Raw genomic sequence first — 21,202 nt, forward strand, 5'->3', positions numbered from 1 at the left:
AAAAGGCAGGTCTATGATCAGTGCCTTCAATATTACTCCTCAGCCAGGACCACATTCATTGGACTCATCAAGGCCTTGGATGAGAGCGTGGATCTCTCAGAGTCCTTTCATCGTAGACCTAGCACGACGGCTTCCACTACTCAGGTGTCTCAGAGGCAGCTGCCGAAGATCTCACTGCCGACCTTCTCAGGAGACTTTTCGGATTGGACTCCATACAAGGATTTATTCCTGTCCATGGTCGTTGGCAATCACAATCTCTCTACCGTCGAGAAGTTGCATTATCTTCTCACTTCTCTCACTGGCGAGGCTAAGCAGCTCATCTCTACCTTGCCAGTGACCCAAGACTCATTCATGCCAGCTTGGAACACTCTCTTGGCCAGGTACGACAACGAGAGGTTGCTCATCTCTACCCAGTTGGAGAAGCTTTTCTCTGCTCCAAAAGTCATCAACCGCTCAGCCAGGGAATACAACGCACTTCTCAACTCTGTAGCTGAAGCGTTGAATGCTTTGGAGTCTCTCGGTCGTCCTGTCAAGCAGTGGGATGACATGCTTGTCCACTTAGTTACGAGTCGGCTAGATTCCAAGACGCTGGAGAATTGGGAGATTGAGATAGGATCGTCTACGGAGTTTCCTACTTATGCCGCTCTCAAGGAATTCGTCCTCAGCAGGGCCAGGGCTAGGGAGAGGATTGAAATGCATGCCGCTCCACCTCATTCAGCCACCTCTCGACCTCTCTCTTCCAATTCTCAACAGGCATCGAAGCCCAGGCCAGTCAAGGTGTACCCACCTGGTCATGGAGTCCAGTCAACCAAGGTGCTCAACGTCTCCGCTGGTCCAACCTCGCATCCTGCCTCGGTGAAACCCTCTAACAGCAACACGTCTCGACCTGCTCAGGTGTCTCCAACTCAGGATTGGGCGGAAATGTGCTTCCGTGCCTGTCCGATGTGTGAGGATGGACATTCTCTCGACAAATGTCCGAAGTTCAAGGCGTTATCTCCCACAGAGAGGAGATCTTTTGTCGTTCTCAAACGTCGGTGCTTCAATTGTCTGGGGAGACATAATAGGGAGAATTGTCGGAGCCTCAGCAAGACCTGTGTCGTGTGTCGTCAGAATCATCATTCGATGATTCATGTGGCTCGTCCTCAATCGACACCCCAAGGATTATCTCAGCCTCGTCCAACTCAGCAGGTTCCTCACACATCGCAGGTGTCTCAGCCCAATCAACCGATACAGTCCACTTCTTCAAGGCCTGACATGTCTCCACAGTGATCTGCTCTACCAACGCCTCTGTCAGAGTCGTCGCCGTCCTACGACCTTTCTCTACGGCCGACTCTGGCAAATGATTCTTCGTTTGTAGCATCGATCAATCGTGATATCTCTCCACAGCTCAGACCAGGTGTTTTTCTCGCCACAGCCCTAGCCTCGCTCGTCTTGGACGATGGTTCTTCTCACGAGGTTAGGATGCTGTTGGATACTGGTTCTGAGCTGACGTTTGCTACAAATGACCTTGTGAGGAAGCTCGGCTTAACGGTCTCTCCAGCCATGCTTCCGGTTGTTGGTATTAGTGGATCAAAGTCCTCATCTAATGGATTTTCTCGATTCTCTCTCAAGTCTCTGCATTCGAGCAATCAGATTCTTGTCAAGGCCTACATACTCGATCATCTCACGTCTTCATTGCCTTCATTCTCGGTCTCTCAGCCTCATCAATGGGATCATCTCAGAGGGCTGCAGTTAGCTGATCCAAATTATCTGACGCCAAGACCTATCGACCTTCTCATTGGCGCAGATTTCTTTGGATCGATTGTGGAGCCGCAAATCATCAAGGGGCCATCAGACTCCCCTATAGCGATGTTATCTCTCTTCGGGTGGGTGGTCCTTGGACCAACATCCGCAGTAATCTCAGCGGTAAACTCAAATCACGTCTCTGTCAGTAACGAGGAACTTGGTGACCTTCCCACCTCGTTCTGGCAGCAGGAGGAAGTCTCAAAACCTGAAGGCAATGAAAGCATTCTCACGAAGGAAGAGGCAGATTGTGAGGAGTTCTTCCAGCGCACCCATGTTCGAGATCGCTCAGGGCGCTATATTGTTCGTCTGCCTCTAGTTCGTTCTCCGGCAGAGCTCGGTGATTCTCTAGGACGCGCAAAGGCGTGTCTTACGAGCCTGCTCAGGAGATTAGGAAAAAGTCAGAGTTCTCTACAGCTTTATAGTGATTTTCTCAAGGAGTATGAAGAGTTAGGGCACATGGTGCGTGCTCCTGTTCTGCCTGTCTCATGCGCTGCACGAGTCTTGGATTGTCAACCTGACGGGATGACCTTGGCACATGGAGCTTCGGCTTCAGGAGAGTTGAGGGTCCCTGAAGGGGGGCAATCGTATCAGGATTCGGGTCGGTGTTCCTCTCTCAGGCAATCTCACTCTTCTGCTCCTACATACTACTTTCCTCATCATTGCGTTCTCCGGGAAAGTAGTGAAACTACAAAGCTGCGAGTAGTGTTTAATGGCTCCAGTAAGACTAGCTCAGGAGTGTCTCTCAACGACATTCAGCATACTGGAGCCAAACTACAAAAGAACATCTCTGACGTGCTCCTCTGGTCTCGGCAGAATAAGTACATCTTCATGACGGACATCACGACGATGTTCCGTCAGATCAAGGTGCATCGGGAAGACTGGCTTCTTCAACAAATCTTGTGGCGCGATTCTCGGGGCCAGATCTGCACCTATCAGCTCACCACTGTTACCTACGGGACCAAGTCTGCTCCATTTCTCGCCTGTAGGGTTCTCGATCAGCTGGTCAAGGATGAGGGACATCGATTCCCTCTAGCCGTCTCACCGTTGACCAGTGGTAGATATGTTGATGATATCTGTGGTGGAGCTGACGAGGAAGATGAACTCCACTTCGTAGCTCAGCCAGTGGTGGAACTCTGCTGGGCTGGCGGATTCCCTCTAGCGAAGTGGCACTCAAATAGTCCGTCTCTACTTCGTTCTCTGACGCCAGGAGGGTTCTCTCAGAGTCTGAAGCCGCTAGAGGACGCCGTCACCAAGATTCTTGGTCTGAAATGGGATCCAAACGTCGATCGATTGAAGTTCTCTATCCATCTCTCAGCCGACACGAAATCTACGAAGAGGATTATTCTGTCCGAGATTGCTCAACTCTTCGATCCTCTAGGGTTGCTATCACCGGTGGTGATCCGAGCAAAGGCTCTTCTCCAACAACTCTGGTTGGAGAAAATGGATTGGGACGATGAGTTACCACTACATCTGGTCCAGAAGTGGGCTCAATTCCGCGAGGAACTGTCTCAAGTGGAACAACTCTCGATCCCTCGTTGGCTGGGGTGTAGGAAGGAATCTTAGGTGGAAATCCATGGCTTCTCTGATGCGTCTCTACTAGCGATGTCTGCGGTGGTTTATTTGAAGGTAACGAGTGCGGATGGTGTCAGCATCTCTTTAGCTATTGCTAAAACCAAAGTGGCTCATCTCAAGAAGCGCACTATTCCGCGACTCGAGCTCAACGCCGCAGTCATCCTAGCTAAGCTCACAAGGTATGTTATGGATCAGCTCAACCTTGGTACTGTCATGGTACATTTATGGACGGACTCTGCTGTTGCTCTGGCGTGGATTTGTGCTCATCCTTCCAGATGGAAGGAATATGTCCACAATAGAGTAGCAGTCATTCAGGACCTCGTACAGGAAGCCAATTGGAGGTACGTCAGCGGAAAGGAGAATCCTGCTGACTGCGCGTCTCGTGGCATTTCAGTAGCTCAGCTCAATGCCCATCATTTGTGGTGGACGGGCCCAAAATGGCTACAACAGGATTCATTTCAGTGGCCAAAACGGAGCGCAAAGTTGGACCCGTCAACAGATCTCGAGGAGAAGTCTGGGGTGACTTTAACTGCTTCTCTCGCAAGGTCAAATCTCTGGGATCTCTGCTCTCGATACTCAACTCTCTACAAATTGCTGCGGATCACAGCAATTTGTCAAACAGTTGCTGGGAACATGATGCGGAAATTGGACAGGAAGAAGGGCGTCATTGTTCCGGCACTGTTTAGCCCGGAAAGTATCGAAGCAGCTCGGCTTTATTGGGTCAAGGCGACTCAAGCCTATCATCTCCAAGCCGAGTGTGACATTATCTCTCACGGATTCCAGTTGAAGAAGTCTCATCCGTTGACCAAACTCACTGCGTTCATTGATCAACAAGGAGTTCTCAGAGTGGGCGGACGTCTGAAGTTCTCAACTCTAGGAGCAGAGAGTAGGCATCAGGCGATAATCCCTCAAGGATCAGTGCTCGCAGAGCTTCTCATCAGGGACTCTCATCAGCGTACGCTGCATGGCGGAACTCAGCTCACGTTGACGCATCTCAGGAGGTCTTACTGGATTATTGGTGGTCGTCTACCAGTAAGATCATTCATCCTCGAGTGCGTTGAATGCGCGCGTCATCGTGGGATTAGAGCGGAGCAGCTGATGGGGCAGCTTCCGATGGCACGTCTTGTATCGGATCGAGCTTTCTCTAACACTGGTGTGGATTATGCCGGACCAGTGTCTCTCAAGACGTGGAAAGGGCGTGGTCACAAGACCCAGAAGGGTTGGTTAGTGATCTTCGTGTGCATGGCCACGTCCGCTCTCCATCTGGAAGCTGTCACGGACTACTCTACTGACGGCTTTATCGCAGCTTATAGAAGGTTCATGAATCGTCGAGGATACTGCAGACATCACTACAGCGATTGTGGCACGAATTTTATCGGTGCTGACAAGGAGTTGAAGAAGTTGTTCTCTGCTGGCACCAAGGAGTTCCAGCATCTCTCTGCAGTATGTCTCAAGGATGGAACGAGGTGGACGTTCAATCCTCCTGGAGCCCCTCATTTTGGAGGAAAATGGGAAGCAGCGGTTAAATCGGTGAAGTATCATCTCTCTCGAACGGTTCGGGATAGAACTCTCACGTTCGAGGAACTCTCAACGCTGCTGACCCAGATTGAAGCAGTTCTCAACTCCAGGCCTCTACAAGCGCTCTCGGAAGACCCTGACGATGTGTCCTGTCTCACTCCAGGACACTTTCTCATTGGAGAAGCTCCAATAGCTCTTCCGGAGCCTTCCTTGGAACATCTCAACGTTGGACGGCTCTCAAGATGGCAACTGATTCAGCAGAGGCTGCAGTTCTTCTGGAAGCAATGGTCTACAGGGTATCTGCAGCAGCTTCAGTCCATCTCCAAGTGGCATCATCCGTCCAACGAAATCAAAGTCGGCAGCCTGGTACTTCTCTACGACGAGCGGTTCCCGCCAACGAAGTGGCCTCTTGCTCGTGTCACAGCTCTACATCCTGGAAAAGACGGTCTCTCCAGAGTTTTGACAATCAGGACCGCTTCGACGACGTTGACCAGGTCTATCTCCAAACTAGTTCTGTTGCCGATCTCTACCAGTTAAAGCTGGTCTCTCCCGACTTGATTAATCTCTGCTTAGTGTTCTAGGTTATCTCGGTCCTTCTCTACTCCTTCAGTCAGCAACGAGGTTCCTGACGGGGGGGAGAATGTTGAGGCAACAGCCTCATACGGCATGAGGTCAAGAGGCGGCAGCACCTCTTTGGCCATCTCTAACTGGCCGGCCGTGCGTCAGAGATAGGTGCCCTAATTACGCACCTGTGACGCTGACCTACCTCGCTAATAATTATTATTATGATCTTATCTCGTACTGTGTTTTCTCAAGTTAACGACGTTCTCTAAGTCTCTAATTTCATCTCTAATTATCGTGTGAATCTCTATACATTATACCTCTCTACCGTGATCATTTAATTAAGTGCTCAATCGCGGTTATTGTGACACATATATTTATTGTATTGACACATAGAATTGACTCGAAATACATATATTTCTCTGTGACAAATTCAGTGCGTCTCGCGTCACAATTATTGCTCTAAAACCTCTCATTAACCATATCCCAGTGCTCTACGGTTATTCGACGTTCTCGCCGTAACAACATGAAAAGTATCTTCCCCGAATAATGAAATCGTTACTGTGCCCAGAGTCAGCAATCCAGATGAGGCTATTCCATTTATTTGAATAACTTTTGATGAATCTATTTCGTCGTCAGGAGTCAACGCGCCTTGTTTAATTAAATTTATTTCAGCGCCTGTGTGGATCATTAGTGTAAATGGAGTTTGAGCATTGGGTCGCTTCAGAATTATCGTTGGTGTACTGGAGGTATTATTTATGTTGAATACATGGCCATCCCTTCGAAAGGTTGGTTGGCTTGAGTGACGCAATTGGCTGCCTTCTCCTCCATACGCTCGCCGGGCGTGGAGGGGCGAGGCCCGTTTCCCGAATTCTGGCGTTGGGACTCCCTTTCACGTTGTCCCCTTGCTTCGAAATATTTTCTTTTACGACACTCTTGTATTGTATGCCCTTTAAATTTACAGAAGTCACAAGTTATGGGTTTTGGATACCCGTGCTTTATCCAACAATATTGTTCCGTGTGACGGGTTTTATGACAAAATTCACAAAATTTTTCTTCCTGAACGGCGTTTATTCTAGCGTTTTCCGGTCGTTTAAAATCTTTTCTAATTTTCTGAGTGTTATCCCTTGGCTGGGGCCACTGTGAGGTTGGATAATTCCCGTTGTAGCCTTCGCTACATCTCCTACCCGCGGTAGTGTTTCTACATTACCTGCGGGGTCTAGATCGTACTCCCATACGGTGGCACTGCGACTACCAGAGTGGGGAACACTTGGGACTACGTCACACGACGTTTCCCCCACTCTGCACTGGCAGCTATATAAACGCCTACGCGAGTTCTCTCGTCCAGTTCGTGCTCGGTCTTGCCTTGAGCGCAGAACTACCTGGCTAGCTATCTAGTTCCTTTAGCCTTACCTCCTACCAATCCTACGCACTCTGTACTACCTGGACTTTCTCTCTTTCTCAGGATTGAGAAGTGGCCATCCCACGGTACAAGACCGTGCACTCACCGCTATCGGTCCTCTTCCTCCTATTCCCCTACGAAGGGACGGTTGCTCTCTGTTTGTTTCTCCCCTTTATAGGGTTGAGAAGTTAGATCACTAAATCGCTCTCTGCGCTTTGGATGCAAGTCAAAGACGTGTCTCTCTGAAACATAATTTGTAGTGTTGGCTCTCTTGACTGACTCTACCCAGTCAGTACGCCACACCGTGTAATTCGTCTCGCGCCTGTTTTTTCTTTTCGGCCGCGATTGCTTCGCGTATTGCCGCGTCTAGGTCAATAAATCTAGCGGGATTCACCTTGAGGCCATAGTTTAATCGCCGTGTAAAACAACGAATGGTTTCTTGTTCTGTGTCGATTTTAAAACTTCGCTGGCAACCGCCATTTCTTGAGTACGCGTTAAAAATACTGAGCATTAATTGCCTAGCTCGATTTCCATATACGACGACAGGTTCGTACTTTTCCTGCATTAACCGTCCTAATTTACCTTGCAATTGTGCGAGGGATTCGATTGGTGCGAACATATTTTGTAAAAAGGTTACTAATTCGTTCACGGAATGGAATTGACGGCCTTGTATAGCATTTTTGGCGGGGCCTTTTAATTTATTTCTCATTAATTTGTTTAAGTTAGGCTCCATGTTTGAGTCGACCATGTTTTTGGGTTCCTCACAATCCTCAGCAAATTCAGAAAAAAGGGAGGGGTCTCCTTCGAATTCTGGAATTGCTGATAGCGCGTCTTGTAACGTCACTGTGGTACCTTGCGTAAAAGCATAAGGGAGTGAGCTCAATCCAGGTGGGCGAAGCGGTTCAAAAGTCGGGGCTGCCCTTGGAAACTTTATTGCGTTTGGTTCCACTTGATCTTTAAATAGCGGGCCCGTGTACCGGGGCAGAGCTGAGGGAATTTCTTTATTCATCTCGTGAATTGAATTTATGTAATTGTTTCCAATTTGTGGAGTTTTGGGAGGAAATAAGCTATATTCCTGTCTCCGATCTCTCGGTCCTCCGTTTTGAACCGTGTGTGCCCCTCGGGGGGTCTCAAATGGATATGTAGAAAAAAATGAGCGAGCGGTTTGAAAAGCTTGATTGTCCGCGTGTTTCAGTTTACTTGGGTATGATTTTACCGGAGCATACGAACTAGCGTTACTGCTTGCTGAATTACCGTCATTACGGGGTTGTTTTTTCGCGTCATTTTCGGGTGGTTTTTCTTGACTAGTCCTGATAGAGTTTATCGTGGGGTTTATCGCGAGTGAATTGATTCTATCCGAGAGTGCTTGTGAAATAATCGGGCCGGCAAAAGGGATTTTATTCAGCTCCGACTCGTATTTCTGTGAATTGTCGCGAGGGCATGGATAATTTGTGTTTATCATGGCCCTTGCGTTAGCGGAAGGCTCTATTGATTGCGGGAATGCGAACGTTGATGGCATTTCAAATTCTGTATTCAGTAAATTTCCCGTAGTGACTACCGGTTTTGGTGTGCTAAGATTCACGGGCGCTGGTAATTTCGGTGCTGCTTCTGAACGGCTAGACGCCAGAGGGGCATTTACATTAGGCGGCGGATTTGGTCCCATTATTTGTGGGAATTCTAATGTTTTATGGTCATTTTCGCGGTTCCGCGTTTCAGTCTGTTGAGTGTTCGGTTCAAGAAATCTGGTGCATTGTTCGTAAACTTGGGGAAGGATTCCGGCACTATAAATTTCTGTTATCGCGCTTCGCTCGGTTTGGATAAAATTTCTCATAATTTCCAATTGTTCGACTGGAATAAGCTCATTATTCTTTAATTGTTCTACAAACGCGTCGTTACGCAAAAGCGCTCTAGGATCGATCAAAGTGTTCGAGAATTCAACTCTTTTAGGGATCGCGCCCGTATTTGTAAGAGGCGTAATTTTAATTCCAGGTATACTGGTCGTGGAAGCGACGTTATCTAAATTATTTACCGTGTTTTCGAAAAGAGCGTATGGGTTTGCGAAAATAGTTTGTAAAGTAAAATCATCTTGATCAGAGGATTCTTCCTCGTGAATGCGAGGCGGAGACGAGCGTCCCGTCGTGTCTCCGTCGCTAAAAGGTCCAATATTCTCATTATTAGGTTCTAATGGCACGAGAGGAGCCGTTTCTTGGGGAAGTTCGTTTTCACTGTTAGCCTTTACGCTAGATTTTCTTTCCTTCTTCTTTTCCGTTCCCCCGAGTTTTCGTCCCGAGCGTAAACTCATCATTTTCCGGTTTTAATTCCGCCAAAATTTTGTTGCGGCTTCCGGGCGCCTGGACGATCGGTTACTTCTCAAAAGGGCGACCCCCAAAACTGAATTGACCACGACCAGTTACGTCTAAACGGATGCCGCAGTTAAATGGGCTCGTATTGTGTGGGATAAAACACTGAAGTGTACCATGCTAGGTTACGCAGGAATTCTGATTAGTGAGAGAATCACGCAGAGATAGAGGGAAAATCCTTCTACTGATTAATTTAGGAATATTTATTGGGGTACTAAACCACAGGATTATTACAACAATCCAAGATAAAACCGCTCAATTTGATGGGAGAAATAGGTAACACTGAGGTGAAAGAAGCATTACAGTTGATTCGAGATTTACAGTTGATGATAAACAGGTAAATAGAAGCTGCGCGCGATCACTCAGTCGCGTTGCGGCAGACTCGGCGGTTCCCTCGAGGGTTGAAGGGGTAGAACTCGGTGATTTCTCGGAGATGAGACGATTCTCGAGGTGTGAAGATGAGGTCGACGAACTCGGAGGTTCGTTGCGATAATCTAGGTGTACCGGTCGTTCACCTGGCAGGTGAGAAGGTGTCGAACCGGAGGTTCGGGCGATGCAATAAAAGATCGCAATTTTCCGTCGGACCAGGGGTGGCGGCTCGGCTTCTCGTGGACTTCCGATGTCGGATTACTTTTTATGGTTCACTCAACTCTCATTCACTAACAAAACAAATATTTTGTGTAGTTTGGTTACACTCTTTTGAGGCTGGACTGTGTCAATAGGTCTGTCAGCAGGTACTTGTCACTCCGTACAAGTGTTGTCCTTTTAAACCCGTAATGGATGAGTCCAGGGGAGTCCTCGTTGTCAATTTAATTTCTTCTTGCTTACGCGACTCCGGCGTGGCAATTTCTGAAGTGGATTGGCTCAACTAGTCCGCAATAGATTCACGCGACTCAGGCGTAATTGTGGATGAAGACGGTCTCGTCTTGTAAGTGTGACTCCGCTTCCCCGAGAGTAACTTGGCTGATGCAGGTGAGAACTGGCGATGAACTAACTTGATGGATCAATGAGACTTGACGAAATTGTTCGAAGTCGAAATTGAAGTCGTACAAATGAAGTGCTGAAGTCAAGTAAAGTGTCGTACCGTGAAGTGCCCTTTGCGGGTTAGCGCGGGGTCATATATGCCCTCGGTGGAGGTTATCCCCCACCTAGGTCCATTGCCGTTATTTTTGAGAGGGATTAATTAATATGCTGGGATTAGTTACTCATCATGGCGGTCCGTATCTGGAGATTCGGGAGTTCATTGTTTCGTTCTGAGAGCCGGAAAACCGTTAATAGCTGCAATTGCGGCACGAGTGGTGTGATCTCCTTATTCCCGACTTATACGACGTTTCTGCCTATCAGTGAGATCTCATTAATTTCGGGTCCATTGAGAGAGAGAGATAGAGAGAGAGAGAGAGATGTCGCACTTCCTGTTACACACCTGTGGGTTTGGTGGCCCTCTTGAAAGCGGGGGTTGTTGCAGGGCGTTAAGCCATAGCGCGTGTAGCGTCGGGCTCCATATCTCTGTTTCGCGGGCCTCTGTGGCGGCGGCTTAGCGTCATAATCTTTTCATTAGACCGACATTTTTTCCATTTCGGATTATCGGGGGAGTCGAGAGGCCTCGTGCCGTTTCCAGGTCTCAACCTGCGGCCAGGGGGGGGGGGGGTACGCTCTTGTGTACGGGGAGCATGAGTCATCCCCCGCCTGTTGGCAGCTGTTCCCCAAAAACGTTAGGTAATTCCAAGATTACGAGAATGATCAAGAAAAAACCGCGGGATCCGCGACAAAAACCCGCGGGATCCGCGACATACGCATTGAATATTTATTTTCTGCATTCCTCAGAATCGTTAAAAAAGTGCGAGAAATCACCTGGTAGATGAACCAGAAAAAATCGGATTATGTTTCGAGAGATGTTGAGAGGGTCAAGAAAATGTTTACTGCCGTGACGTTGGTGAGCAAGATGACCAACGTTACACATGAGACACGTCTCTGATTAGCAGAGTAGATGGTTCATGTTTAAGTTCGGATTGATCGTCCAGGCGGCATGTTCTTAATGGATGCTCAGAAGTAGATAACCTTTCAACTTCCGGATGCGGAAGTTTATTCTCCTCGAGTGTGCCTGAAGGTCAATTCCAGAGAGTATGCTAGTTCCATGAATAAGCCTGTCGCGATGAACAATAGACCCGGAAGTCTATGAAAAATTCTAGTGAGGATGAAGCTGCGAGGATCTAGTAGACCAGAAACCTGTAGGGAAGATCTAGAGTGCCAGGAGCATGCAGAGAAACTGCAGTCAGCTAAGAATCTGTGACAAATATACATCTAGAAAATCAGGAACCTCCAGAGAAGCTCTAGTAAGCCAGGAACGCGTCGCTAGGATCTAGAGTACGCATGGACAGAGTGCGCTCAATGTGCTCGCCTAGATTCCAACCTCAATTAGGCCAATGACTATAAAAGAATAGATCCCATTGTATTGTGCCGGTAGTCGGAGGGGTGACTTCGGGTCAGACTGGGAGTATCCGTGACGTCAGTCAACGCCCAAAAAATTGAATTTTTGAACGTAAAATATGGATATATTTCTTGCTGTATTTTGCATTGTTAAAAATATCAATTAATCATTTTTTTCTATATCAACTTTCGCGTAGGATTCCGTTGAACAAATCACTCGGAATTGAATATTTCCATCGGCAAATGAATTGAAACATACTGGTGAAAAGATTTTATAATTTTTGTTAATATTGTTTAAACATTTCCGAAGCAGTTTTTAAAACATTTAAATGATTTTTGACCTTGAAGAAGAACAAGTCCATCATTTCATATTCTGTTGACTGTTTTTGATTATAGCGATCCCACTGTTAAGCATTTGAAAATCCATCCATTTCCAGTTAACCACGAAAATGAATACCGCAGAAAAACAAAAATAATTAGCTGCAAAATGCCAGCTACGGCATCATAGTACGTTACGACAATTCAATAAATTATGAATGTAAGGTTTATTTTATAAGTTTTGCCCACTCTTGGTCAGATCACATTTTTTACAGTGTGGACATTTTGCAGCTAATTATTTTTATGTTTTTCTGCGGTATTCATTTTCGTGGTTAACTGGAAATGGATGGATTTTCAAATGTTTAACAATGGGATCGCTATAATCAAAAAAAGTCAACAGGATATGAAATGATGCACTTGTTCTTTTCCAAGGTCAAAAATCTTTTAAATTTTTTAAATACTGATTCGGAAATGTTCAAACAATATTAACAAAAATTAAAAAATCTTTTCACCAGTATTTTTCAATTCATTTGCCGCTGAAATATTCAATTCCGAGTGATTTGGCCAACTGAATTCTATGCGGAAATTGATATAGAAAAAAATGATTAATTAATGTTTTTTAACAATGCAAAATACAGCAAGAAATATATCCATATTTTTCGATCAAAAATTCAAAATTCGTACTATCATGCCCTAACTGGCATGATAGTTGTATTAAATTTTAAAGAGAAGATTAATTAAGTCTTAATTTGATTGGGAAAAAGCCTTTCGTCATAAAAAAACCCACGTTTATTGTGTCATTACAGTTTTTTGTTTGAACAAGCGAATTTGAACACTGCGAATGACGTCACAAAATATGTGTCGTTTTCACACTCTCATACACACCTACTGTTTGTGGTATATCGTTCGAGACGTGATCACGTTCGTCGTTATTAAGTGGCCATGTTACTCTCGATTCCACCCTCGTATACACTACGAATTTTCAAACCCGTTATTTTTAGGTAAATCGGTTGTTGCTTTTGATGAAAAATGAATTACGAGTGTGAAATGTGATTATAAAGCGAGTAAAAATTCGTTTTTTTTCCCGAAATTCGATGAAAAAAAGTAGATTGAGTTACCACAGAAATCTGTAACACTGTTTATTCCATTAATTTTTTTTTAATGAGTATTTTCGGAAAATGCAAATTCTTACACGCTGTCGAACATCGAATCCTACATGATTGAATATTTTAATCCATCATTTGGTATTGAACACTGGAAAAAAAATGGGATTGAATGTAGTGTCGGTAATTCTCTCCATATCGACTACTCAAGGGATAAAAAAATTGAGGTTGAAGTAAATGTCAGATTTTTGGAGATTTCATCGGCATAACCTATACAGTTCCCAAACAAAACCCTCTCAGTGTAAAAGTGGAATACTTTATCAGGGCATTTTGCGATTTTAAAAATTGACAAGAGAATATTTTCTAGTATCAAGAGAATATTCTTATCAAAAGTAGTTCTTTCCTCATCGTATGGGCTTCTCCCCCGGGTACTGCTTTAAAATGAAAAAAATATTCTTTGAAAATCCACAAAAAATCGCAGTAATTAACGCACGAATTTTTTCATGGATTTAATTATAAGAAACAAAAAAACAACACGTGCATTGGCGACACAACAAAATAAAACAGTGTAAAAATAACAATTTTTCAGAGAAAGTTTTTTATGTTAATTTTAGCCCTGCGTGCAATTACAACGATTTTAGAATACCTTATGCACTTTTTTTCTGGACATTGCTTTAAAATTAATTAATAATTTTGGCTATCGCTGTGGTGACCGTATTCAACGTATGATGATTGTATAAGTTATAATAACACGGTCTCCATCAAGCAGACGTTTGATTAACTTATTTTATTGTGTGGAATGATATGTTCTCCCATAAAACCTGTTTGGACCATACTATTTACGAATTACTCCGGTAATTCGATATATTCATTGTTATAATGAGGGAATTTACATTGAGAAACAACTCAGTTGATCTTTAGTTTCAATCGCATGGTCAGTAGAGAGTAGAACATGAAAAAATGAATTTCACATTGGATCGTTTTTATACGAAAAAATATTATTTGATACTAATCGTAAAGCACTTGGTCGAGAGTTGCATGAATACTTCCTTCGCATGAATACTTCCTTCCTAATACGCCTTCAATGGAGGACATTTGTTGCTTGTCTTCCATGTAGAGCCAGCCTACAGTTAAACGTGCACAATATGTATGTTTTCATCATGCAACTCAACAATTATTCTCGTAATTGAATTGTCGTTCTGATAAATTTCCAAGGAAGGAGAAATATGGAGGTAATTTAATTGCTTCGATTTCATATCTGTTTGAAACATACTAATAAATTATTTATTTGGGCCTGCTACACTGGGTTAACTAAATGAGCATGTCTGAGTCTGAGTAATTACCATACATGTTTATTATATCTGTATTCTGGTCTTTATTACACAACCCAGGAAGACTTATTTTCATAGGACAGGGCTTAGAAATCCCTTTTCGACTAGTGTGGGGGTTACAGATCGAAGCAAAGCTGAGAGATACAACCACACGAGTCATAGAATTGGTTTTCGGCCGAATGATGAAAACAGTTGATTTTTAAAAAGTCTCAAAATTATGTTTGACAAACCCTAAGTAACGCACTTTTTGCACTTGCATAGAGTACCATGCTAGGTACAGTTTAGTGTAGATTTCGAAAATGACTATTATTTTCGTCGCAAAATCTCTCAATATGTGCTGATTTTTTTGCACTAGAACAGTGGACACCATTGAATATACCGATAATTACCTCTCATAATGATATCAACCTTACTTGCATGAGAATTCCTTATCGGAATTCCTTTTCATCGCACTATACTCATAAAGTTACGTTTTGCGCAGACTTTGTATGTATAAAACCAGGCTTCGAATTAGTTTCGAATTAGGATTGACGGAATATTTCATGTTATTCTGTATGATCTGAAAAATATTGTTTGTTTTTATATTTTCCCCCTTTTTGACAGTTCTATTATAATCTACGAGGCGATTAAATGTGCAATAGATCTTTGTTCAATGTCTTTTTATGAGGAAAAATATCAATTTTGAAAACAAGTCGCTTTCTTCCCTCGGAAGATCTTAGATCAAGCCCCTAGGATCTGGGTGCAAAATTTTTAATTTTTTAGATTTTAATTTTAATATCTTCCTTATCTCTAAGATTTTATAATTATCCTTATTCATCTTCCTAGATCGACGTATTGAGCTGCCATGAAAAACATTTTTTTTAAAATTATTCTCGCCTTTGAGAGGTTTATCACCGTCGAGGAGGTGAATATATGCGAAATCAACCGTTGTTTGATGAAAAACATTCCCCCAAAGATCCTAAATCGGCCTTTGGACCCTGTTGAAAATTTTTTTCATATTTCCATATTTTTCTCATCTCTGAGAGATTTATTATCGTCTGAAGCCGATATGTGTCCAATTTGAAATGTTCGATGATCATAAAATGCAAATGTGGAGATATAAATCATCAGCATGTTGCTTGGACGTCTATAGCATTGTTTAAACGTTAGTTTTACAAACTATTCGTATTCTTCCTTCCAGCCGAATTTTCGACTACCGACAATAAGTCTTTTAACTTTGAACTACCGGTACCGATAATAATTCTTTTTTGACCGGCTGGCTATCAGGCGAAAAAGGGTCCATTGGCAGCTCATAGATGGCTTTTACATAAGGCCATCTTCAGAACGACACGAGTACTAATGTTCGAGTTGAAAAGTGACATGGCCACATAATAATTAACCCTTAAATTAAGGAAATCATTACGTTTGTTCGTTGTTGAGAACGTTGTTTCTCCGTTAACGTTGCAGTTCGCAGCGTGGTGAGAAATCACGAGGTTATACGAGATCGTGTGATCCTATACGGTTGGTTTTTGGATGGAACGATTGGTTTATTCTCGTAGAACAACACTAACGTGGTAGGGATGTTTTCAATTCGACACACGGTCGAGAGAAATGATAAAATCACTGCTGAAAGACTGGAAGAAAAATGTGTGGTAAACCGCGTTGCACACGCCACAAGTGTCTGATGAAAAAGTAACGATTTTCCGCGCGGGCAATTGTCAACGAGAGACGGGCGCCCGTCAGGTGCTGCCACCGCCTGTCGCTGACATAAAAATTACCCCTGACTATCGTTTTGACGTTCTGGCGGAACATTTATTGGTTGAATTTTAAAGAACTGACATTTCATATTTTTTGAATTTAAAATAAAATAATTTTTCACTATTGAGGTAACCAAGAGATAATCAATTTCTGCCAATGTTTGAACAATTACCCTCGATACAACTAAGGATTTTTTACGTTGAATTCCAGTTTTTAAATTGGAAAACAAAGCGCGTGGCGCTCTTTCTGTTTAACTAGACTCTATTTCGTACACGCTGCTACTCCCACGTTTCCATTAAACATTGAAATTGTAATGCGTTGTGCGACGTAATTTTCGAAGGTTCACGGAACCCTTTGTCCATTAGCCCGTCCTCTGGCACCAAAACACCCCAAAAATAAAATCAGAAAATTCAGTCAGGCGCCAGGTCATTAAAATCCCCTAAAATCGAAATTGTAATGCGTTGTGCGACGTAATTTTCGAAGGTTCACGGAACCCTTCGTCCAGTTTTTAAATTGGAAAACAAAGAGCGTGGCGCTTGAATCGACCGAGCATTACATGACACGAATTTAATTTATAAAATAATATCACTGTTGTCCGATTAAGAATTTAGTAAAGATTTCTGAAGTCAACCAACAAAAAAAATTAAATAATATTGTTAAAACAGTCAAATGAGTCAGAAATAAGTAATTAATAAACAACTGAGTTACAAGACTCAAGTTGCTATTGTCAAAAGGAAATAATAAATTAAATAAAACAACGGAGTTACGAAACTCAATTGCTGTCGGAAAAGTCAGAGAAATTAATCAGAAATTAAATGTTATAAATTGTCAAAATAACTTAGTGACTTGAAACGATAACGCGAAAATCGATAAGTCTACGTGACCTCGGACAATCAAAAATACACGAAATAAATACAAAACCAGAGACAGAATAATCCGAAGGTCATGAGACCTTGAGACTATGAAAATCGAAATTAAATTCAATGGCGAGAAAAGAATGAGTCTTGCGACACAAATTGTCGAACAAAAGTCGCAAGACTACTCATAGAAATTTTGTTAACAAATTTAATACAAAGTAAATTAAAACAATTATCAGAACGAGAGAGAGAGAACTTAATTTCGCTAGCAAAAAGTGGTCAGAGATCGTCTGATACAATAATCCACTAATCGTCCTTAAGACTCGGGTGTACGAAACACCAACAAAAGAAAATTAACTCTCTGCCCACTAATTGATTTACAGTGGATTTCCGAAAAAGGTGACAACCGTCGTCAGCGTTATCATAGTGTTCCAAAACATGGTCTCACCCTACCACATTTCTTCCCACTAGATGATTGGTCTCCCTCACTTTCGGAGCGGCCTGATTGGCCATCGCTCGGCTCTTTCGGTCGGCATTGGATGTCGCTTGCTATTACTAGTGACTTTCTCTAGTACTTTTCACTAGTAACGAGAAAATCTCTCCAGTACCGATTCCTGTGGTTTTCTTCCCACTGAGGGCCTTTTTCCAACGTGTGAAACCGCCACTGGTGGAGTGTCGTTATCTAACCTCCGATTGCCCAATACTCCGAGTTATCTGATGGTGGAATTCCCTCTGTCCCAGCCTCCCAGATCGTCGAGGATAGTTTTTTCAATTTTTGACTTACGAACTAAAGAGGAAGGAAGGTTGAACTCTTTTGTTTCCAGCCTAAGAATAATCTAGTGCTTCAAACTAGAAGAACTGAGAACTGTGGTAAAAGTCTGAAATATCATGGTTTCCAGCTATACAACCGTTTAAATAAGGAAACCAGAGACTTGACATGTTTAAGCACATTTAAGCGGCAATTACTGCAGCAAATTAAAGATAAATGTCTATAACCAAATTGGATGAATAGTTGAAATTTATTAACCATTACAACGTGATATAGTATGTAGACATAACAGAATGTACAAATAATTATAATATTGATAAGTCACGGATTCGAGCTACATTTATACAACATATTGTTATACATTGTATGAAACATATCTGTATAGCATTTTTGCTAATAAATACACATCTATATATCTAATTATGAATTTTATTCGGTTGTTTACCGTGTTTTCAGGAACGAGGCTTGTCCTCGTGACACAGGATAACCTCCAGAAGGTGTACCTTGATATTGCTTCAAAATTGTTGTGCTGTCTTCAGATTCTGGTGTAATGTTTGGATTCAATATTCATCGGTGGAAATGAAAGTGGGATGCTCGTGAACTTGAGAAAGAAATATTTTATCCTCAATTAAAGATTAATGGATGCCGATAATTTTTTTGATTGTGAGATATTTATGAATTTTAATTTGGTATCGAGAGCGGGAAATACAGAAATCAAAAGTTTGAAAATGAATGTCAAGTCAGGTCCATTAACAACATGATAATATTTAATAACTGACCGACGTGCGGTGGCCGTGCGGTTAGAGCGTAGGGGGTTGGCACATGAGATTCGTGGGTTCGATTCCCAGTCGGGGAAATGCCAGGGGTTTTTTAGAGATAGAATTCGCTCTAACTTGCACAGGTTTTCATCGTACGAGCGGTAGTCTCGAAAGAGACGACTGTACCTGGCCAAGGTTTTTTCCCATGAGGTTTTCCCTTCGGCCCTCGGCGTAATTGCGGTACAAGGGGAACTGGGGGTGGGAAATGTAAAAGCCCGAAAGGGTATACATGTGTGGACAAGTTTAGTTTATTTAATAACTGTTTTCCAAACAATATTTCCATTTCAAGAAATGTATGAAATGTACAAAATTTCTCATTATACAATTGGTTAAAATCAACCAATAACTAATCAAAAGCATATAACAACAAAAAAGGCAATAATTGAAGAAATAATTCCATTAGTAACATAGAAAATTTTTCTATTTCACTTTTTCTACCACTATGTTTCTGCCGAATATCTACTGTTACCTACGCGCAGGGCATCATGGGCCCCCAGGGGGTGCAGCAATAAAATTTATGGCTTGGGACAATTTCGCTTAATGGTGGTCGGGAGCTGGAGTAGCTCCGAGAGCTGAGGTTGTCCACCTCTGCTGTAAACCGAACATTAACATCCATTCTTGCCTTCATCAAAGTTGATCTTTCAGGTTGAAAAAGTTGTAAACGCGTGTCATTTATAAGTCTCGAGATTGAAAGTAATCTTCTCCAGGAATTCTGCCGAAGCATGGAAACTCATTTGGCACAACGTGAAATACGTGTCCTAATTTTTCCTTGCTAATTCTCAAATAAATTTCCACTTTTCCACGTGTTCCGATATTTTGGTACGAAATTCCTCGTAATGTTCTTCCTTCAGGCTGGACCTTTACATCTCCCTTTACCTCTGCGGATTTAATTGCAGGTACGGCCGCTGCAGAATCTGCTAGGAACATCGTAGGCTGTTTGAGCTCAGTCGCCGACAAAATCAGAAGATTCCTGGTTTTTGAGGACTCAGCGGATGTAGTTATACGCTTTCTGAGATGGGAATCACCTGAAATAGTGGTCTCTTGCTGACTCTCGTGACCCTCAGCTTCAGATATTTGCATCATCGCCACGTGAATTGACCCATTGGCAATGCGTCACCGTTCAACGAGCTTTTGCTTTTAATATGATTCTACCTCGTGCTACCGTCAGCATTCTTATTGATCTACTTTGCAGCATCGCTTTTCTCTTTTAATCGCAACCCCGTATTGTCAGTAATTCCACATGGTTTCCTCAGTTTGTAACAAGAAGTAATTTCATCCCCTGGAGTGTGGGAAAATTAGCATGTCACTCCATATGCGTAGATACTGCATCATTCTGGAACAGGTAGATTCGATTTCCGCTGTATTTTGCAGTCCCTTGCTTGATGCTCTGCTTGACTAAAAGCGAAACATCCCATCCCGAAAGATTGCCGCCCTCTTGATTAACGATTTCCTCCCTGAGAATGCCTGGAACTAGCGGAGCCTCCTCCAGAACCCGTGGAGCTTTTCACGAACCCATGGAATCCTTGCATAGTTTTCTCCAGCTCAACTGCTCCCAGACAGGCTTCATGCAACGTCTTGTATTTATTTCCTTGAACCAAAATCAGAATTTGCTCATGGCAAGTCTTGTTCAAAATTACCTTTTGCTAACGTTAATAAGGCCTTCCTTGCTCCATTTTTCTTGCTCTCATTGAGATCATTTGCCAATAAATTTAGAATGCCCTGTAACAAATCCTTTGCACTCTCACACGAACCTAGAAAAGGTATTAATTCCTCAGCACTTTCGCCGTTAAATAAATGCACCAATTGTAAAGCACCCTTTAGGTTTATAAGCCCGTTTTGAACATTATAAAAAAAAAGATGAATGGGTGGTGCCAGATGGTATGACCATAGGGGGTCTTTTACCAACCCTTTCCCAGTACCTACGCGGTACCCCAACCTAATACCCTACCCGCACTTTCATCTAGCTACCCTGGCGATTCATCATGGGCGGACCATCCGCCCATGTTCTGCCCATGTTCCGCGACTGTTCATTTGAGGGCCAGAAACGATTGGAAATGGTCAGAATAAATGACAATAATTATCCGATTCCGAATTATGAAAAAATATGGTACATGGAGCTAATCAGGAACGTTTTCCTAATTAAGGCCCGGTTGGAGGGATTTCTGCCCGACATGTCCCTAGAAAATTCCCTAGGAAACGGATCAAAATTGACTGTTTACGGCGTTACTAATTACGACCGTATTATTAGATGAAAAAATCCAATTTTGGTCATAAAAAATCAATCATTTATTTCGGTGGGTCGGAAATTAGGTCTGGAAGCGGAAAAATGAATGGAAGTATTTTTTTTAGTGATCGCAAAATCACATAAAAAAAACACTATCGTCGCCCCCTGTCCAAATTGCCACACCGTGGCACACTGTAAATATGGCGTGGCTAACTGTCACTCACAAGAACACTGATTATAATTTTTTCACACACTGGACACTTCTCAAACCTAATTTCCGACCCGTGAACACTAATGCACTATTTTTTAAAATTATTCCCGGAACAATTTGACGGCTTCACTCCGCGTAATTAGTAACGCCGCAATTGAGGCGATCAGCTGTCAATTTTAGGGAAACGAAGTTCAGACAGATGGCGATAG

The 21,202-nt window shown here is 43.1% G+C and overlaps 1 protein-coding gene across 4 annotated transcripts in view; it reads left to right on the plus strand.

Annotated features, from left to right (window-relative positions):
* Positions 1-19,521, plus strand: part of LOC105272234 (uncharacterized) — a 91,902-nt gene extending 72,381 nt beyond the window's left edge. For 3 of the 4 annotated variants that reach the window (XR_892732.1, XR_892731.1, XM_011314253.1), the window contains one exon: positions 18,197-18,280. Coding sequence is in view for 2 of the 4 variants with exons in the window: in XM_011314253.1 (XP_011312555.1) it covers positions 18,197-18,217 (21 nt within the window). In the remaining 2 variants the exon portion in view is untranslated. Of the gene's footprint in view, positions 1-18,196; positions 18,281-19,454 lie in introns of those variants that run through there. The other variant, XM_011314252.1, reaches the window with a different exon arrangement.
* Positions 19,522-21,202: the final 1,681 nt, after the last annotated feature.

This window comes from Fopius arisanus, unplaced genomic scaffold (assembly GCF_000806365.1).
Source record: "Fopius arisanus strain USDA-PBARC FA_bdor unplaced genomic scaffold, ASM80636v1 scaffold00151, whole genome shotgun sequence".
Lineage (NCBI taxonomy): Eukaryota > Metazoa > Arthropoda > Insecta > Hymenoptera > Braconidae > Fopius > Fopius arisanus.